Source organism: Choristoneura fumiferana, chromosome 3 (genome assembly GCF_025370935.1).
Source record: "Choristoneura fumiferana chromosome 3, NRCan_CFum_1, whole genome shotgun sequence".
NCBI classification, from domain to species: domain Eukaryota; kingdom Metazoa; phylum Arthropoda; class Insecta; order Lepidoptera; family Tortricidae; genus Choristoneura; species Choristoneura fumiferana.
In genome coordinates, this window is record NC_133474.1 from 7633547 (window position 1) to 7650393 (window position 16847).

General features: G+C 38.5%; 2 protein-coding genes across 2 annotated transcripts; one reads left to right on the plus strand and one right to left on the minus strand.

Annotated features, from left to right (window-relative positions):
* The first annotated feature begins 551 nt into the window (after positions 1 to 551).
* On the plus strand, positions 552 to 10007 carry LOC141426452 (endoplasmic reticulum transmembrane helix translocase). Its single transcript, XM_074085358.1, has 10 exons — positions 552 to 1036; positions 1571 to 1660; positions 2597 to 2803; positions 3425 to 5374; positions 5986 to 6232; positions 6830 to 7026; positions 7399 to 7541; positions 8199 to 8331; positions 8956 to 9099; positions 9616 to 10007. Exons 1-10 carry the CDS (start codon positions 767 to 769, stop codon positions 9721 to 9723), a joined length of 3489 nt encoding a protein of 1162 aa, XP_073941459.1. The 5' UTR covers positions 552 to 766; the 3' UTR covers positions 9724 to 10007.
* Positions 10008 to 10042: 35 nt separating this feature from the next.
* Positions 10043 to 14500, minus strand: LOC141426457 (uncharacterized). Its single transcript, XM_074085370.1, has 4 exons — positions 14445 to 14500; positions 11907 to 12293; positions 11455 to 11526; positions 10043 to 10669 (listed from the first exon to the last, which is right to left on the minus strand). The coding sequence occupies exons 2-4, from the start codon at positions 11922 to 11924 to the stop codon at positions 10136 to 10138; spliced, it is 624 nt and encodes a 207-aa protein (XP_073941471.1). The 5' UTR covers positions 11925 to 12293; positions 14445 to 14500; the 3' UTR covers positions 10043 to 10135.
* Positions 14501 to 16847: the final 2347 nt, after the last annotated feature.

Below are 16847 nucleotides of genomic sequence, written 5' to 3' on the forward strand. Positions count from 1 at the left end.
TATGCGCTTAAAAGCAAGTACTCATCCATTCGTATTCGTAATGAAATTTATTATGGAAATAGTTTGAAACTGGAAGTCTTTATGCCCGAAAATTGAATACTTTCCGCAGGATTGTGATAAACGAATTCTCACTTAACGAATTCGTGGACAAAAGTTAGAACTTTTGGAAACAGAATTGGATTGGATAGATGATTCATTTCAAATAAAAAAATACACAGTTTTTGCGGAAATTTCTATCATTGGCAACACTAATTCAACCATAAACATGAGTGAAATATTTTGGTAAGGCTACGGTACAGTGTTCATACAGCCACTATTTGACTAATTATGTATTTTTTATTAATATAAGTAGAACTGAAATTTTTAAAAATACGGTATTAAACACAGTACTTGAGAATTAATATTATTCATAAACACATTTTTATTTTGCGTTTGTTTTTGTTGTAATCCCACGTCATGCTCAAAAATATTTATTTTCAAAGAAAAAATATATGATCCCGTACAGTTTAATGTAAGATTGAAACGGAATAGAAAACGTGTCACGCAGTCTCCCCTCACCCCTCTAGCGCCCTCCTCCATCCATCTGTTCTGTCCTGTCTGTCAAGTTGTCAAGTTCGTAAACTCGGCAGAATCGAATTTTTCCAAATAATTTTTTCGATTGATTTGTATTAATAAAATGTTGAATAATGCTTAAACCAGATTCATAGTCACCAGCGACGCGACTACAGTATCGATTTAAGAAAAATACTGTATAAGGCGGTTTAGTATGGTGTTAAACAAGATGCAGTCGTCATTGGATGATTTAGTTCAATATACACAGCTATTTAAACCCGTGGCGACTGTTTTGCAAGGAACAGTGCTGCCTTTTCTTGTATTGTATCCGGTGATATTTTATTCATGGATAGTGGTATATGGTTTCGAGGAGAACATCGAAGCTGGGTTCGTGACCGTCGCGGTCGTGGCATCCATTCAAATCCTCATTTGTTTATGTTGCTATTGGAGTGTTCATATACAATGCTTCTTGGCGTGTTCAATGGTAAGGCTTAACCTAAATTAACTGATGTTAAAGTATTACTTACTCATTTCATATAGCATGGGTAAGGTGTGCGGTTTTTTTTCCTACAATGTATGCTTTTTATTTAGTTTAAATAGTATACTTAAATTGAAACAAATTTTCAATATATTTTCTTAATTGTCCCTGTGAAATTCACAAATACTTTTTGATTCAAACAAGTGTGCTCCAACCAAAACCACCCATCCTCCATGAAATGGATATCTTATATTATGTCTGCTGAGGTGATTTATATCTTCAATTTTGTGGTTTAAATAATATTATCATGATTCTAAGAAAAATAATTCTTCAAAAAATATATTGACAGTTGAAAGGAGAAATTGACTAAGCATCATTTTTTTAAGATGTGAGTTATTTACATGTTCAGAATTAGTAATTTTTTCTCTGTTGTTTAAGCTATGTTTCAAAATTTTCATAAAAATTTGCTTAGTCAATTTCTCCTTCCAACCATCAGTATTAATTTTTAATTGAAATCAAGTTATTTGTATCATTTTGCAGGTAAAGGATCCAATACAAGCAGAAATTGTGAAAGTCGTCCCAACACCTAACAATGGATTTTCTGAAATTGTCAAACTACATCATACAAAGGTAAAATTTAATACTTATTCTTAGCTACAATAGTCTTCATCCCATTTTATATTGGAAACTGCGGCTGAGAAATTGACCATTCCTCTATCCTGTAGGAAATGTTCAAAAATGTTGAAACATCCTTTCTTAGGACAACTTGTGATTCCCAAGGAATATGTCTGCCAAATCCCAAGTTTCTAGCTACAGTGGATTAGTCTGTGCTTTGCCTGTCAGTCAGTCAGTCAGTCATTCTACAATGTGACACTTTTATAGGTATGTAACAAAAACTGTGTTCTTGTTTTGTTGGTCTCAAGTAATTTCACAAATAATAAAAAAAATTGGAAAAGATAACCTTCAATTATGTATGGCTGTCTCTTAAGAGATATGAGAGGTTAAGTTACTTTTTGTATGATGCAATTTTTATTTTTCATTATGAATTTATGACACAATTCATAATGTTAACATATCACAATGTGCTAATTATTAAAAATGAGATACTTAAAAATTTCATGAAATCTTCATTCAATTAAAATTACTGGATTTAATCCGGGATCACACACAATCAAATTCAGCATCTATCTCTGTCTTCATTCTTTACCATTTGACAAAACGAAATCACAAATTTGATTGTACTTCACGGCTGTAAGGGTGTTCTCTAGTCAATTTATGTGTTTAGAGTTTAGAAAGTAAAAAGGAAAAGTTTTGTGAGACATATTTTGCATTTGGTTTTTCTTTACGGCATGACATTTTACTAACCTGTCACATGTCGGCTTCCACAAATGTCCAAATAAGAAGAAATTCCATTTTCTTGCAGACAATATGGCGATGCAATAAAGTTCGGGTGTACTGTATTTTTCAAGACATGTGAAGGGTTACAGTATTTGTCTCTCACCCTACACTGGTGATATTATAATATTTATAATATACCTATTAAAATGTTGGTTTCTTTAATTTCAGTCAACCAAAAAAGGCAATCTTAACCCTGATGTATGGTTTATGTTCCAAAAGAGTAAATATGTTTATGATTGGGACAAGAAAACTTTTGCTACAGTTGAGTTCCCTGTCAACAAGACACACGAGGAGTACTTGGAGTCCAGGGGTTATGCCGATGATGAAGCTATAGATGTGGCTGAAAAGGAATTTGGAAAAAATGAGATGATAATGGTAGTGTAAAAATATTATAATTATTTCAAACTAGCTGTCTTCAATATTCATCTGCAAATAAGTCGTTTATCACTGTTCTGTGGGAACTATGCAATTTTCCAAGATAAACACTATCCTATGTAACTCTCTGGGAGTTACCAGAACCTTAGCAATTTTTATGTAAATTGGTTTAGACATTATTGCACGAGTGACAAACATCTAAACATATTTGCAAACTAAACTCTGTGACAGCAAAAAGACTCAAAATTAAATGTTACAAAAATGTTACGATGGAAACTTTATTCTGTGGCTATGAAATAGTTTCAAGCATTAATTGGTGAATGGTGGATTAATAACAATAGTTTTTAAGACAAATTATTGTACTTCACTTTGATTTTATAGGGTAATAAAGTTATTGTAATAATGGAAATAAAGAAATGGTAAAAGTCATTATATTATACTGAGGGGCAAAAAATCTGGCCTTCAAATGTATGCAGAATCGGTAATTTTGTATGAAGGGTGGGCCAAATTTTGTGCTGCTGAGTATATATCAAAGCATGTCTATTAAATATCTATGATGTATTACTCTCATAGAACAATTATTAATAACAAGTAATAAACTTAAAGCCCATTTTGTTTCAGGTGGTGCCTGAATTCATGGAACTGTTTAAAGAAAGAGCAACAGCACCATTCTTTGTCTTTCAAGTGTTTTGTGTTGCTCTGTGGTGCCTTGACAAGTACTGGTATTACTCCATATTCACTTTGGTAATGTTGGTCATGTTTGAATGTACGCTGGTCCAGCAACAGCTAAGGAATATGTCTGAAATCAGGAAAATGGGTAACAAGCCTTATAACATCAATGTTTATAGGAATAGAAGATGGCGACAGATAGTCAGTGATCAGTTGGTACCTGGTGATATAGTGTCCATCACACGGTCTGCCAATGAAAATCTTGTTCCATGCGATATTGTTCTTTTGAGAGGTTCCTGTATAGTAGACGAATCAATGTTGACCGGTGAAAGTGTCCCTCAAATGAAGGAAGCATTGGAAAACGAAAAGAACCCACAGCAAAATTTGGATCCTGAAGGGGATGGAAAACTACACATGCTTTATGGAGGTACTAAAATTGTCCAACATTCATCTCCAAGTAAAAGTGGCTCAGCAGGATTGAAAGCTCCCGATAATGGTTGCATTGGCTATGTTATTCGTACAGGCTTTAATACATCACAGGGTAAACTTTTAAGGACCATTTTGTTTGGAGTCAAAAGAGTCACAGCCAACAACCTGGAGACTTTTGGATTTATACTTTTCTTATTAATATTCGCCATTGCGGCAGCGGCGTATGTTTGGGTTAAAGGCTGTGAGGATCCAGAAAGGAACCGTTATAAGCTATTCTTGGAATGCACTTTAATACTGACGTCGGTTGTTCCGCCGGAACTGCCGATTGAATTGTCGTTGGCGGTGAATACGTCTCTGCTATCTTTATCAAAATTAGCAGTTTTTTGTACTGAACCATTTAGGATTCCATTTGCTGGCAAAGTGGAAATTTGTTGTTTTGATAAGACTGGCACTCTGACAAGTGATAATTTAGTAGTGGAAGGCGTAGCGGGCATAGGCCAGCATAAAGATGCTACTGTTATTCCTCTCTCTGATGCTCCTATGGAAACCATTCAAGTGTTGGCGTCTTGCCACTCTCTTGTTCAACTTGATGATGGAATAGTTGGTGACCCGTTAGAAAAAGCCACTTTGAAGGCGGCCGAGTGGAATTTGACTAAAGGGGACGCTATAGTACCAAAGAAAGGGAAGTCGCCCGGACTGAAGATTGTTCACAGGAATCACTTTGCCAGTGCTCTTAAGAGGATGTCAGTGATAGCAGGGTACCAGGTGAACGAGCGAGGTTTCATTGAAACCCATTACATTAGTAGCGTCAAGGGCGCGCCGGAGACGATCAAGTCTATGCTGAAAGAGGTTCCTAGTCATTATGACCACGTATATTTAACTTTATCGCGCAGGGGCGCCAGGGTTTTAGCCTTAGGTTATAGGAATTTAGGAAAATTAAGTTCTCAAGACATTCGTGATTTGTCACGGGAAGATATCGAGTCCGATTTGACATTCGTTGGATTCGTGATCATATCGTGTCCGTTGAAAACTGACTCGAAGAAAGCTATTGCTGAGATAGTTCACGCGTCGCATTCCGTCGTTATGATCACGGGCGACAACCCGCTGACGGCATGCCATGTTGCTAAAGAATTGAACTTTACACAAAATGCGGAAGTTCTTATTTTGACAAAAGACAGTGATAAGTGGGGATGGAAGTCTATTGACGAGGAAGTGTTTCTACCGGTGGAACCGTTCAAGACTAGTAAACAGTTGACTTCTAAATTTGACTTGTGTATAACTGGGGAAGGTCTGACGTATCTGAATGAAAATCACCACAAGTTTATGATCGAGCTGATGCCGCATATAAAAGTGTTCGCTAGGTTTGCGCCGAAACAGAAGGAGTTCGTTGTGGTGACGCTGAAAGCTCTCGGTTACTCGACGCTCATGTGCGGAGACGGGACCAACGACGTGGGAGCACTGAAACATGCTGATGTAAGTTTACTAATAAAATAACACAGAATAAGTAATAGTACTTACACATACTAATAATTAGAATGACTATAGACCAGATAGTCTTCGATCAATAGTACCAGAGATAAAGGGCTGCTCTATGCTTTCCGTGTGAATATTTATTCGTATATAACGATAGACTGTATCGAATACAGTAGATCCATAACAGTTTTAATTTCTTATTTTATTTTAATTACTTTTTCAAGATAGAATCTTATGATTTTTGTCAAGAAGCAAATAGTGTCAATAAATACCTACTGTAAGTGAGGTGTCATTTGACGAGAACAGTGATATTATTGTTCAAAGCTGCTTATGAATGTTATTATGATTTATCTGCATGTCTTATGCTTACTCTATTCATATAGACCGCACATTTTACGCATTACATCGTAATTTTAGCTATAGCCAGGGCTTAGCTAAGCGCCCCGAGCGAGTCATGCCTTTGGAGCTCTTTTAGATACAAGCAACAAAATTACAGGTCGTGTTTGTTAGACATACTCGTAGAATACTTACACTCACTCCTACGAGATAAGTATAAAAGCCGCTAAAACCGGCACTGCTTATAGCTTAATTCCTTGGACGTTTAAAAATAGGTGGGAGTAGCGATCCTAGCGAACGCTCCTGAGCGTCTTCGCGAGCGCACCGTGGCGCCAGAGCCGGAGCCCCCGCGCCGCCCCACCGCCCGCGGCGATCCCCGCGCCGACGCCCGCGCCGAGGCGGCCGCGCGCCTGCGCAGAGCCATGAAGAAGCTCGAAGAAGAGGACCAGCCGCAACTTGTGCGCTTGGGTGACGCGAGCGTCGCAGCGCCCTTTACCAGCAGACTTTCGAGCATACTTTGCAGTGAGTTTGTTATTTTTTGTTCTATTTTTTTTTCGAAGCTTATGTGCACCTATGTGTGCCTGATTGGAAGACTCGATGTGGTTTGTTCGTAAGCCACACTTTAGCGCAGTGTGATGTTATGATTTGCAGAGGTATTTTTAGATAAATTACCCAAAATTTTTGGAAGAAACCAGAACCCTCTCGATTACACTCTCGCCCCATGCCTTACCTCGTGTAGGCTGCACGAATACATACCATCGACTAAATCTACGTCATTGAATTCGCACTCAAAAACTGCTCCCGCCGCAAATGAATGTAAATGAGCTATACACGAAAATATGTCGAACACACGGCATTCTCTGGTTCCATTGGACACTTCATTCAAGCTACCTTCTTGTTGTATTCTCTTTTAACCCTTTTCCAGGCATAGTGCATATAGTGACCACATAAAGGCACAAAATCAATTGAAGTCGTTAAAAATATCATTTTTGTTTTTAAATTAATCAATATAAAATTGTGATTAATTTTGTGGTAGCGTATCTAAATTCGCGGGGCCTGGAAAAGGGTCAAATATAAAACTGCTAAACAAGCTACGTTCATTTGCTTTTACTATTTCAGTTTGCCACATAATCAAGCAAGGTCGCTGCACCCTGGTCACCACTCTGCAAATGTTCAAGATCTTAGCGCTGAATGCCCTGATCCTTGCCTACAGCCAGTCAGTCCTTTACCTCGACGGAATCAAGTTCAGCGACACACAGGCCACCCTACAGAGCTTGCTACTAGCTTCATGTTTCTTGTTCATTTCGCGGTCCAAGGTGAGAACTTTATAATATTTTTCGAGCTTAAAATATGTCGTATTGCTGGGAAAAGGTGAGGTGTTAATGCCAGTAAATTAATATGACATTCATAATGAAATAATGCAGTTTCATTGCAAATAGAAACAATCAATGAATGTTCAATTATATTATAACATCACATACATGGAGAAGTTTTATTTTTCTTTGGTTTAGAGCAATTTCTTATGATTCCAAATATGTAGTTGGGGAATGCACAGCACAAAAGAGATTTTTTGCTTATTTGTTCTTCTTAAAAGTAAACTTCTTGAAACTAAAGTTTAAAAGAAGGATTTTAGGAATTTTCTTAAAAAATTGTTAAAGCACTGACAGCTACTATTTTTTCTTTTCCAGCCTCTGAAGCATTTATCGAAGCAGCGTCCATTGCCGAATATTTTTAACGTCTATACGATAATGACTGTACTCACTCAGTTTGCGGTGCATTTCCTATGCCTGGTGTATTTAGTTCGGGAGGCCACGGAAAGATCGCCTGGCAGGTGGGTTTTGGAAGGAAAAAAGATATTATTATTATTTATTTATTATTTGTTAAGTTAAGACCATGCGGGCTAACACAAACCGATACCAAAAATACCTATTTAGAGGTACTGTTTTATTACCGTTTTTTTTGTACCAGTGCTTGTAACAGCAATTATCAAATTAACGGTTATCTCAATTTGTTAGTATTTTAATTTTCGTGTTTTAATCGCCGCAAATTATTTAATTTCTCTTTGTCACTAAATTAAACATTTAGCTCGTCGTTTGATTCAATATTTGTACTCTTCACCAAAGTAATACATTTATACTCGTCGCCTATTTATACGTTTATACTCTTCGCCTAATAGGGATGTTGACACCATTAAAAAATAATTCGAAGCCACGACTTCAGTAAAAAAACGCTTTATTTTAGCTCTGAAAACCAGATTAATTTTCGATTAACTGCAAAGTTAGATTTTTTGTTGCTTTAAAACAAATAAATAGTTAGTTGATTGAATTGGCGAATAAGTGACGTCATATGTTGCTATTTCCATTCAAACTCTATGGAAGAATTGTGTTTTGACAGCTCATAAAAAGTACGTCAGATGATTGGTGGAGTCAACATCCCTATTATATATTTCTAGTCGTCGCCAAATTAATTGTTTTACATCGTTCCGTAGAGATACGAAGCCAAAGCTGGACATGGATCTGGCAGAAGACGAAGAGCGTGAGTTTGCACCCGACCTACTCAACAGCACAGTGTACATCATTTCTATGGCGCTGCAGATCTCCACCTTCGCTATCAACTATAGGGTAAGAACACTGTGACAGACCTTTTTTAAGGTTTTGAGGACACGTTAAAACGTGTCTTTAAACGTGATTTTTAAATACATTTTCAAATATTTCAACGTAGTACTTAGCCCTTCGTGGGCGAGTCTTATACGGTCTTTTATATAAAAACCACAGCCAACAAACAATTTGTAACTTATTGTCTCTTGAGTTTGACAACCAATAAGGATTCCATGTACAGTCGGCATCAGATATTACGGAGCGGCCAAGGTGAACAAAAATATCGGAGCATGAACTCTAAAGCCTTGAGAATAGAATGCATGTTACGTACGATATTTTTGATCACCTCGGCCGCTCCAAAATATTTGATGGCGACTGTACTTAGTACCTACTTCAAATTGCCTTATAATTTTTATATCTTTAAACGTATGCAATAATGCTTTACCCACATTGTAGTCTTACCCCATTATTCATAAAAAGTTACAAAGCTAAGAGCAAAATGTATGTTTGGTTTTGTCTGTGTGTGACAAGTGACAGATTTAAAAGTTAAAAGACTATAAACATATGCCACAGCATATGCTTAACAACCTTATGAATAATTATATGCTCATTCTTTATACCACATTTTTTAATTTTTTGGTTGACCAGGGTCAACCGTTTATGGAAGGTCTTCGTGACAACAAGCCGCTGTTATACAGCATCGTGGTCTCGGGCGGAGCGGTGCTGGCTCTGGCGGCCGGTATACTTCCCGATCTATCCAACATGTTCGAGATAGTCTACTTCCCGCCCGACGTGAGTATACTGTGATAGCAGTCGCTGCTGGCTGCGTAATGATTTTGCATAACATTTTTGATCTACCAAGCTTACAGCTTGTTAAGTAGGTAGATGAAAACTGTATGTAAAACATATGTTTTATAAAATATTAGAAAACAAAGGAATGAGAAGCCAACGAAGTCAGTTTTTTTTTAGAAAATTTCGTACCATACTTTTTTTAACTTCCTGTTGAGTTATGAACTTGAAATATGGTGATAATGTTTTTTTTATGTTTTAGCAATAAATCCCTCTATACTTCAGTCCAATTCGCACTTGGCTGGTTTTTCATGGAACACTTCCCATGGTAATAAACAATGATAAAAGCAAAGTTTACGGTTTAGCCGTTGGCATAGGCAAATGTCAAAGTGACAGATAAAAACAAACGAATGTTAAACGAATAAAAAAGCTTTAGCGTTGATCAATGAGGAAGTTGTTGTATGCATAATGTTAGCTAACTAGTGTTAGCCAACATTATATATATTTGTTTTGTTTCAGTACCGGCTCATCTTAGTGCAAGTTTTGATAGCAGACATGGTTTTCGCGTACTTGGTGGACCGCGCCTGCCTGTGGCTGTTCGGCGAAGGCCGGTCGCTCGCCACGTAGCTCCGGGCCATACCACATACCGGTCAATGTATTTGGTACCATATTGTACGGAATATTTTATGTAAATATCCAAATTCTCGTCACTGCAGTCCTGCCAGCCCCATCTCGCATCGGGACAATGTGACAGCTCAAAAATATTTGCATTTAGGTACGTTCTGTACCGATATGAATGTGTCAGTGGTATTCTATTTGTGTATTACATGTGTAGTAAGTTATTAAAGCATTGTCTATTTTGGGCCCGAGGCGTGTGTTAAGAGGAAAATAAAGTTATTCTGTCAGTACAATTGTTTTTATTGAGAATCCTATTGATAAGCTGCTGAGTATGTGGACACTATAGATATTTTCACGTGTGAATTTTAATCGAATTCAGATGTGAAAACAGTATAGTACGATAGCGTATCTAACTGTTAAACTAGTGCTTCCAGAGACCGGCGTCTAGGCCGAGACCGATGCCGTTGAGCCCGAGGCTGCCGAGTTCGAGCCCACCTTTTAGACCGAGTCCTAAACCTCCCAGCTCGAGTCCTCCCTTCAGGCCGAGTCCGAGGTTCCCAAGACCCAATTCTCCCTTAAGGCCGTATCCGAGATTGCCGTATCCCAGGAGGCTTTGGTCGATGATGGGAGCAGCAATTGGTGCGACGGCTTTGGTGATGATTGGAGCTTGGTATACGGGCGCAGCTACAATTGGTACAGATACGGGTGCTTCTATGATCGGGGCGGGGGCGAGGGCGATTCGCTGCGGGTGGGCGGCGGGGCCAATGCGTTTGACGACAGCGTTGAACCCAGTTACGGGGTCTGCGGTGTAGTCGACCACTCGGATTGTGCCGTCGGGTTCCGACAGCGAGTAGGAGCCTTTGACAACGCCGCCCTCGCGCTGTTCCGTCTGTGCCTTGTTGTCACCGGTTTGCGGGTCGCTTACGGCGTAGTTGAAGCCGTAATTGGGGTTGGACTGTAAACAAATTGAGGATTGAAACTTATACCACGCATGAAGGTGTTTTTATTAATTTTTGAGCTTTTTAGTTTAACATCTGGTAGCATGGTGGGGAGTATTCAAGTATTACGTAACGCAATATGGGGGGGAGGGGGTCTTGTAAAACGTTACGATGCGTTACAGGGGTGGGAGGGGGGTTCAAACAACGCGTTACGTCACAGATTTTTGTAACAAGTACATACTATAATGTCCTCAAAAGTGGGAAATTCGCATCATCATGCTGAGTTGCCAGTGTGACTGTGGCAAAAACTGCCAACTTAATTCGGAAAACGGCTAAAGAAAAGCTAAAAAATTAAATAGAAATGGTCATTTGGATGTTACGTAACGTTTAGGAAGGAGAAGGGGGGGAGAGGGGTGTCAAAAATTGCATTAGGTACGTATTACTTGAACGCCCCCTAAACGGTCGTGTTGCTCTGAAGAAGAACTCTGGTTGAGTTCGAAACGCGTCTCTGTAGTGTGGTGGTGGTGATAAATGAGTTTGTGTGATTTGTGTGTGTTCTTACAGCGTGGAGGTGGAGGAACTGCATGAACACACATTTTTTGCATAAACGTAGCGATCATAGGGTCGCGGGTGAGCAAAGCAATTGTTTAAGTTTATGGATATGGTAAATGAGCATGTGGGTAATCTGATGGGAAATGATCACCACCGCCCATGATCTCTTCATTAAAATATGGAAGCGTTCGCAGGGTTAAATAGTATAAGCTCTTTTTTTGAAAGGTTTATTAGTGACTGATAAATTTACCACACTGCCAGCGGCGATATCTTGACCAACGTACGATGGTGCGGCGGTTGCCGCTCCGAGCAGGCAAATGATCTATTGAAACAAAATTGTAAAAGTTAAACTAAAGAAGAACTAAATGGTCCTGAATACATATTTATTAACTAAAATAACCTGTACACGTCGTGTCCGCAATTTGTAACTTTCAAAGCCAGTCAAAATATACTGAGCGGCAAAAAATAATATAATATTTATCTTTATTCAATTTACTGATCTTATAAATGTCAAAGAATTTATCAGAGGTTTGGAAAATCGATGAGGAAATATTTGGATTGGCCATGCGACAATCGGAGTTCGATTATAGATAGTAGGTATACCTAGGTAGACTTATGTCTTCATTAGAAGTAAAAAAATGAACAAATTAAGGATGCAATGGAATTCACAATTTCCTGAGATATGTACCCAAACAAACTTACCGATACGTAGTGAAGCATGATGTGGTTTGTTGAAACACTGTTCCTTCAAATGATTGGTATCGAGCAAGCAGCCGTTTGATGTCCTGCGACTCGACCATTCGCTTATATACGAAGTGCGTGAGCCAACAATACCCTTCGGAGTCACGCTTATTGAGTATTCCAATTGATTCCAACTTTTCGTAACGACGCGATGCTTGAGTCAAATACGATCATAGTTACATCAGATTTTTTTAACATTCTTAATTTCACTTTCGTTTTGTTGAATTGTTTCTCAATGGATTCCGAGGGATGGCTAAAGTAGCAGATGTACTCCAAACTTAAGAACAAAACGTGACGCCACGAGACGCCACCCAATGCGTGGCAGTACTAATCAATCCCATACATTTACTATGGCAGGAACAGATATAAAAGTCACAGCTCATTAAAGCCACCCGGCACCCGACCAGCACCGCCTCGATTTTCGGTGTCCACTCGTTGTCGACAGGTGGTCCATGGGTGGACGCCGCGTTGACAACGAGTGGACATCGCGTGGTCCACGAATTTCCTAGTATTCACTATGGCGGCGTGGCAACCTAGCCAGTGAGGCGATCCGGTGACGCTACGGAGTTGATGTAGTGAGCGCGTACCCATACAAAGATCCATAAGAAGAATACTAACCGCTCAAGGCGAGGCGGTGCTGATCGGGTGCCGGGTGGCTGTAATGAGCTGCATATGACCTTAAGACGTATTCTTGTATCTGTTCGTGATGACACGTGGCTTGTCGTGTAACGTGCAATGCGACGACCAAGTTGGTTGTGTATTACGTACGTAGTCATACAGTACTTAGTACCTACTTAACCCTTCGTATGAGGGAAGTGCGAAAAATCCTGCATTCTGGTCTCGACTGTCTCATACTATTCCACTTTTACAGATAAAAATTAAAATAGTAAAAGCTAGCCTTAAATTTTGCAAGAATTCCTGTCATACATAAATACGTCGCATTTCTTCTTTACACTGTTTCTACCTAGATACTGTCCTAATACGCTACGCATCCATTGAACGAAGTGGCAAGAACGTGGGCTGAAAATCCTGCCTAAGTCCTATTTGGGTTCAAAATAATAAATTCAGATATTAACATTTCAAAGCAAAGTTTATAGGCGTCCGTTGTAACTGCTCTTCGTTCTATAATAAGCCACTCTGTATATAAAATTCTCGTGTCACATTGTTTGTAACCAAATTCCTCCGAAACGGCTTGACCGATTTTTATGATTTTTTTTGTGTATATTCGGTAGGTCGGAGAATAGGACGTAAACTATTTTTCATATTTCTACGCGGACGGAGTCGCGGGCAACAGCTAGTGTTAAATAAAAATTTACCTAATAAATCTATCTATCTAATACCTATAGACGAGCAATTGTTGTATATACATCTCGGAATACAATCGGGAATCGGAATATATATCTCGGTATAGAATCTCGGAAGCGGCTCCAACGATTTCGATGAAATGTGGTATGTAGGGGTTTTCGGGGATGACAAATCGATCTAGCTTGGTCTTATCTCTGGGAAAACGCTTATTAACGAGTTTTAGTCCGAGCGAAGCTCGGTCGCCCAGGTACTTAATTGTTAAATGAGCTAACACTAACTAAAAATTAGACAAATGGGGAAAATTCCTAATAAAAATATTCTAATAAAATGAATCCGTCAGTTAGATAAGTAAATCGATAAAAAAATTACAAAATATGAAGCGCGTTAAAGTTCGGGAGTGGGGGCGCGTGACGTCACTGTGCTAAAAATGCCGCCCGGCGTGATGTAATGCAGTATTACGAGTATCTAGCTATAATGAAGGTAAACAAAAAAATATGAAGATGTTTTTTTGTTTAATCGACAAAAGAAAAAATACGTGTCCTGATAATCTTACTGACGCAATTACTATTTTACATATTTTGCCTGTAAAGTACCCAATAACTTGACTAACGATTCAAGCAAACGTTACTATCGCAAACTGATACATATTCAGTGTATCTATTGCGATTAATTCCAGTCTACAAAAAGTGGTTAACCTATATTTTTCTCATTACGAATGTTTAGAAGGTAGGTATACCAGACATATTTTTCCAGGATGTAGACTACAATCTTTAATGAGTTCCGAATATAATTGTTTTAAAAGTCTAAAGTGCGGTGTATGGGATAATAATATGACCAATGTAATTAACCGTGAATTAGTTAAAAGGCTCAATCTGTGCATCTTTCTAATTTTACAGTTTCACTTTTGTTTCGCACTAGTCACACGGTAATTAGGCTTGAGCGCACAGATGAATGAATATCATAGCCATCCTTTTTCCAGAGCTGTGCACATAGTCTAATTACCGTGTCGCTTTTGCAGGAAAATAAGAGAAACGGTAATTAGATAGGTGCACAGACGAATAAGAGTGACCTTAAAACTATTAGGTATAGCCCGTAAGTCCTAGCGTAAAGTAGGTAACTAGGTACTATAGCTATAGCATACTACACACTCTAATGTACTAGTAAATAGCGATATGTTCCGTTTTATTTGAGTACCTTGACCGCTCCTTAATATTTGACTCTGACTGGACCTACGGATACCACGTAGCGACACTAGATGTACCTATACCACTAGAGTGATAGTGACACCAATACAGTGGAACTGTCATTTAATTTGTTTAAAAACACAGCTGCCGCGATTGCTGCATTTCTATTGGCCGAATCAAAATCATACTAGGGTTGGGCAAGCAGCTAATACTATCGGTATCGATAATCAACTTAAGTTGCTGCACGGGTGCTGCACGGCATGCAGTGAATGCTTTGTGTATCTATAGTTAAATACTGAAAGAGGGAATGTCATTCTACGTTATGAATAAAAAGTAATCTTACACAGTAGTTTATATATCTTAGAACAAGGTATTGTTTGTTCCCACGTGATAGTGATAACTGAACGGAAAAGCTCACGCGAACGGTAGGAGGTTGGTACGAATGAGTTTCAGTTTCAGAATTGGATGACCAGTATTACCGCTCTAATTTGCAGTGACTGAAACAATTGCCCAGCTAAATACCCCAAAAATCTTTGATTAAAAAATATAATTTTTTACTTTAACAAAACTTTAAATATTCGGTGCAATTGCAACGGATGCCCGACCGCCTTCATTACCTCTTTTCAGTAAGAACAGTTTTTCCACTTCGACTTACACAAATTCACATTTGCAATCAGTGCCCGGAGAAAAGTTCCTCCGCGCGCGCCCCCCGCGTCCTCCCCTGCCGCCTTTAATTAACAGAAAGTGGTTCATTAGAGCTTATTCATTAAAGCAAGGAGTAATTAGCGAACTCTAATGAATGCTGTAATAATGTAAGAGCGGCCGCGTTGGACTGCGGCCCGACAGCCGACTTCTAGGTTAATCTAGAAGCGGGAATAATTTATTAATGGTTCTAGTTTATTAGTAGGTATAGCTGGAGATTGCGGCTTCTAAGTATCGAGGCTGTTTGCTTTACGAGTATGGGTTGTCAATGGATAGGGCCGGAAAGTTACAAAGGTAATTAAAGTATTATATTTAGGCCAAATTATACATGCTACAGGATTGTGCCTGTGTGCCTACATGGCTGGAAAAGTCGTCTTAAATAGGAAACCTGAGGCCGCATTGTGTAACATTTCTGACCCTCGCGATCACAATCAAATGACAGTTTTTGTATGTGTCATTTGATTTTGATCGCGAGTGTTAGAAAGGTTTATGCAATAGACCCTCTGGTTAAAATTTAGGTTAACTACTACAAACCAATGTGACGAAAGATTACCGTGTTAATACATTATACCTAATGTTAAGTTATAATAGTTAAGTACTTTTATGTGCTTTGTCTCAAAATAATATCTATGTATGTAAATTCAATCATACGTATCCTATTGATAAAGGTTCTAAGATAGACCCTAACGCTTGCAGGTCAGGTCCGTCTTTCACCTATAAGAGGCCCTGGGCACAACATGCTGCATTCGGTAAGCCTGATTTTCAGGCGAGATTAGCATAGCTATCGGTTATCGTTTGGTAATGGAGTAGTGACTAGGGGGCCCCAATCCATCGCGGAGCCCTGGGCACGTGTCCAGTGTGCCTAGTGGGGAAGAGGGGCCTGTGTAGGTAGGTGAAGTAGTACACTAAAAATCGCTGAAATCACAAATTAACTTGTTAGTTACGTTTTTTCACTGAGTTGTTAGGACCGAACCATTTACAAGTAGTCTATACCTATTCAATGTGTATTTCCATATTTTTTTCGGTCTTCGGCGTGCTTCAATAAGTCTCTGGCTCAGTCATTTCAGCTATACGATGATGAATTAGTCGTACCTGCTGGCACCAGGCTAGCACAAGTGTTTGGAAGCTGCAAACTTGAATATAAACTACTTACTGTTAGCGTAAAAAATTAGAACTACTTAGCAGTTAGTATACGATTTTAGTGTCCCTACCTACTATATTATGCATTATGATCGGCATTTAAACCTTAAAGTAAATAAGTACATTGTAAATTAAGTAATTTTTCTATCATTAACGTACCTTAATTTTATCGATACATTGGTTTTCAGCTCTACATTATAATTTAGAATTAAATTATAATATCACCTGAAAGTTTATGTGGCTATGCAGATTAATAATAGTGTAATGTATCAAGTTTTCAGTCATAGTCCGCCTTTTTCGCTGTTCCTTCTACTACAAATGCAAAATATCATAGGAGTATTGACTCAAGAAATTATGTTGATGTAGTTTTTTACTCAATAAAATGCTGAACAAGTATTTTTCAACCCAATTAAAGTAGAAGTTTTAGTTTACTAATATTGCCCCCCGGGGTCGCTGTAATTTGTAATAAGTAGATATAAATAAACTCGACCACGCGAGCCCTGTTCAATGTTCATTAGTGAAGAAAATACGTCATTTTAAAGATGGTCTACGTTATGTAAAGTCAGTGCAG

Coding starts and splice junctions, on each gene's coding strand:
- LOC141426452 (XM_074085358.1), top strand. CDS start 767: ATGGTGTTAAACAAGATGCAGTCGTCATTGGATGATTTAGTTCAATAT. Junction 1,037..1,570: donor GCTTCTTGGCGTGTTCAATG/GTAAGGCTTAAC, acceptor ATCATTTTGCAG/GTAAAGGATCCAATACAAGC. Junction 1,661..2,596: donor TCAAACTACATCATACAAAG/GTAAAATTTAAT, acceptor CTTTAATTTCAG/TCAACCAAAAAAGGCAATCT.
- LOC141426457 (XM_074085370.1), bottom strand. Junction 10,670..11,454: donor ATATCGCCGCTGGCAGTGTG/GTAAATTTATCA, acceptor ATTTGTTTACAG/TCCAACCCCAATTACGGCTT.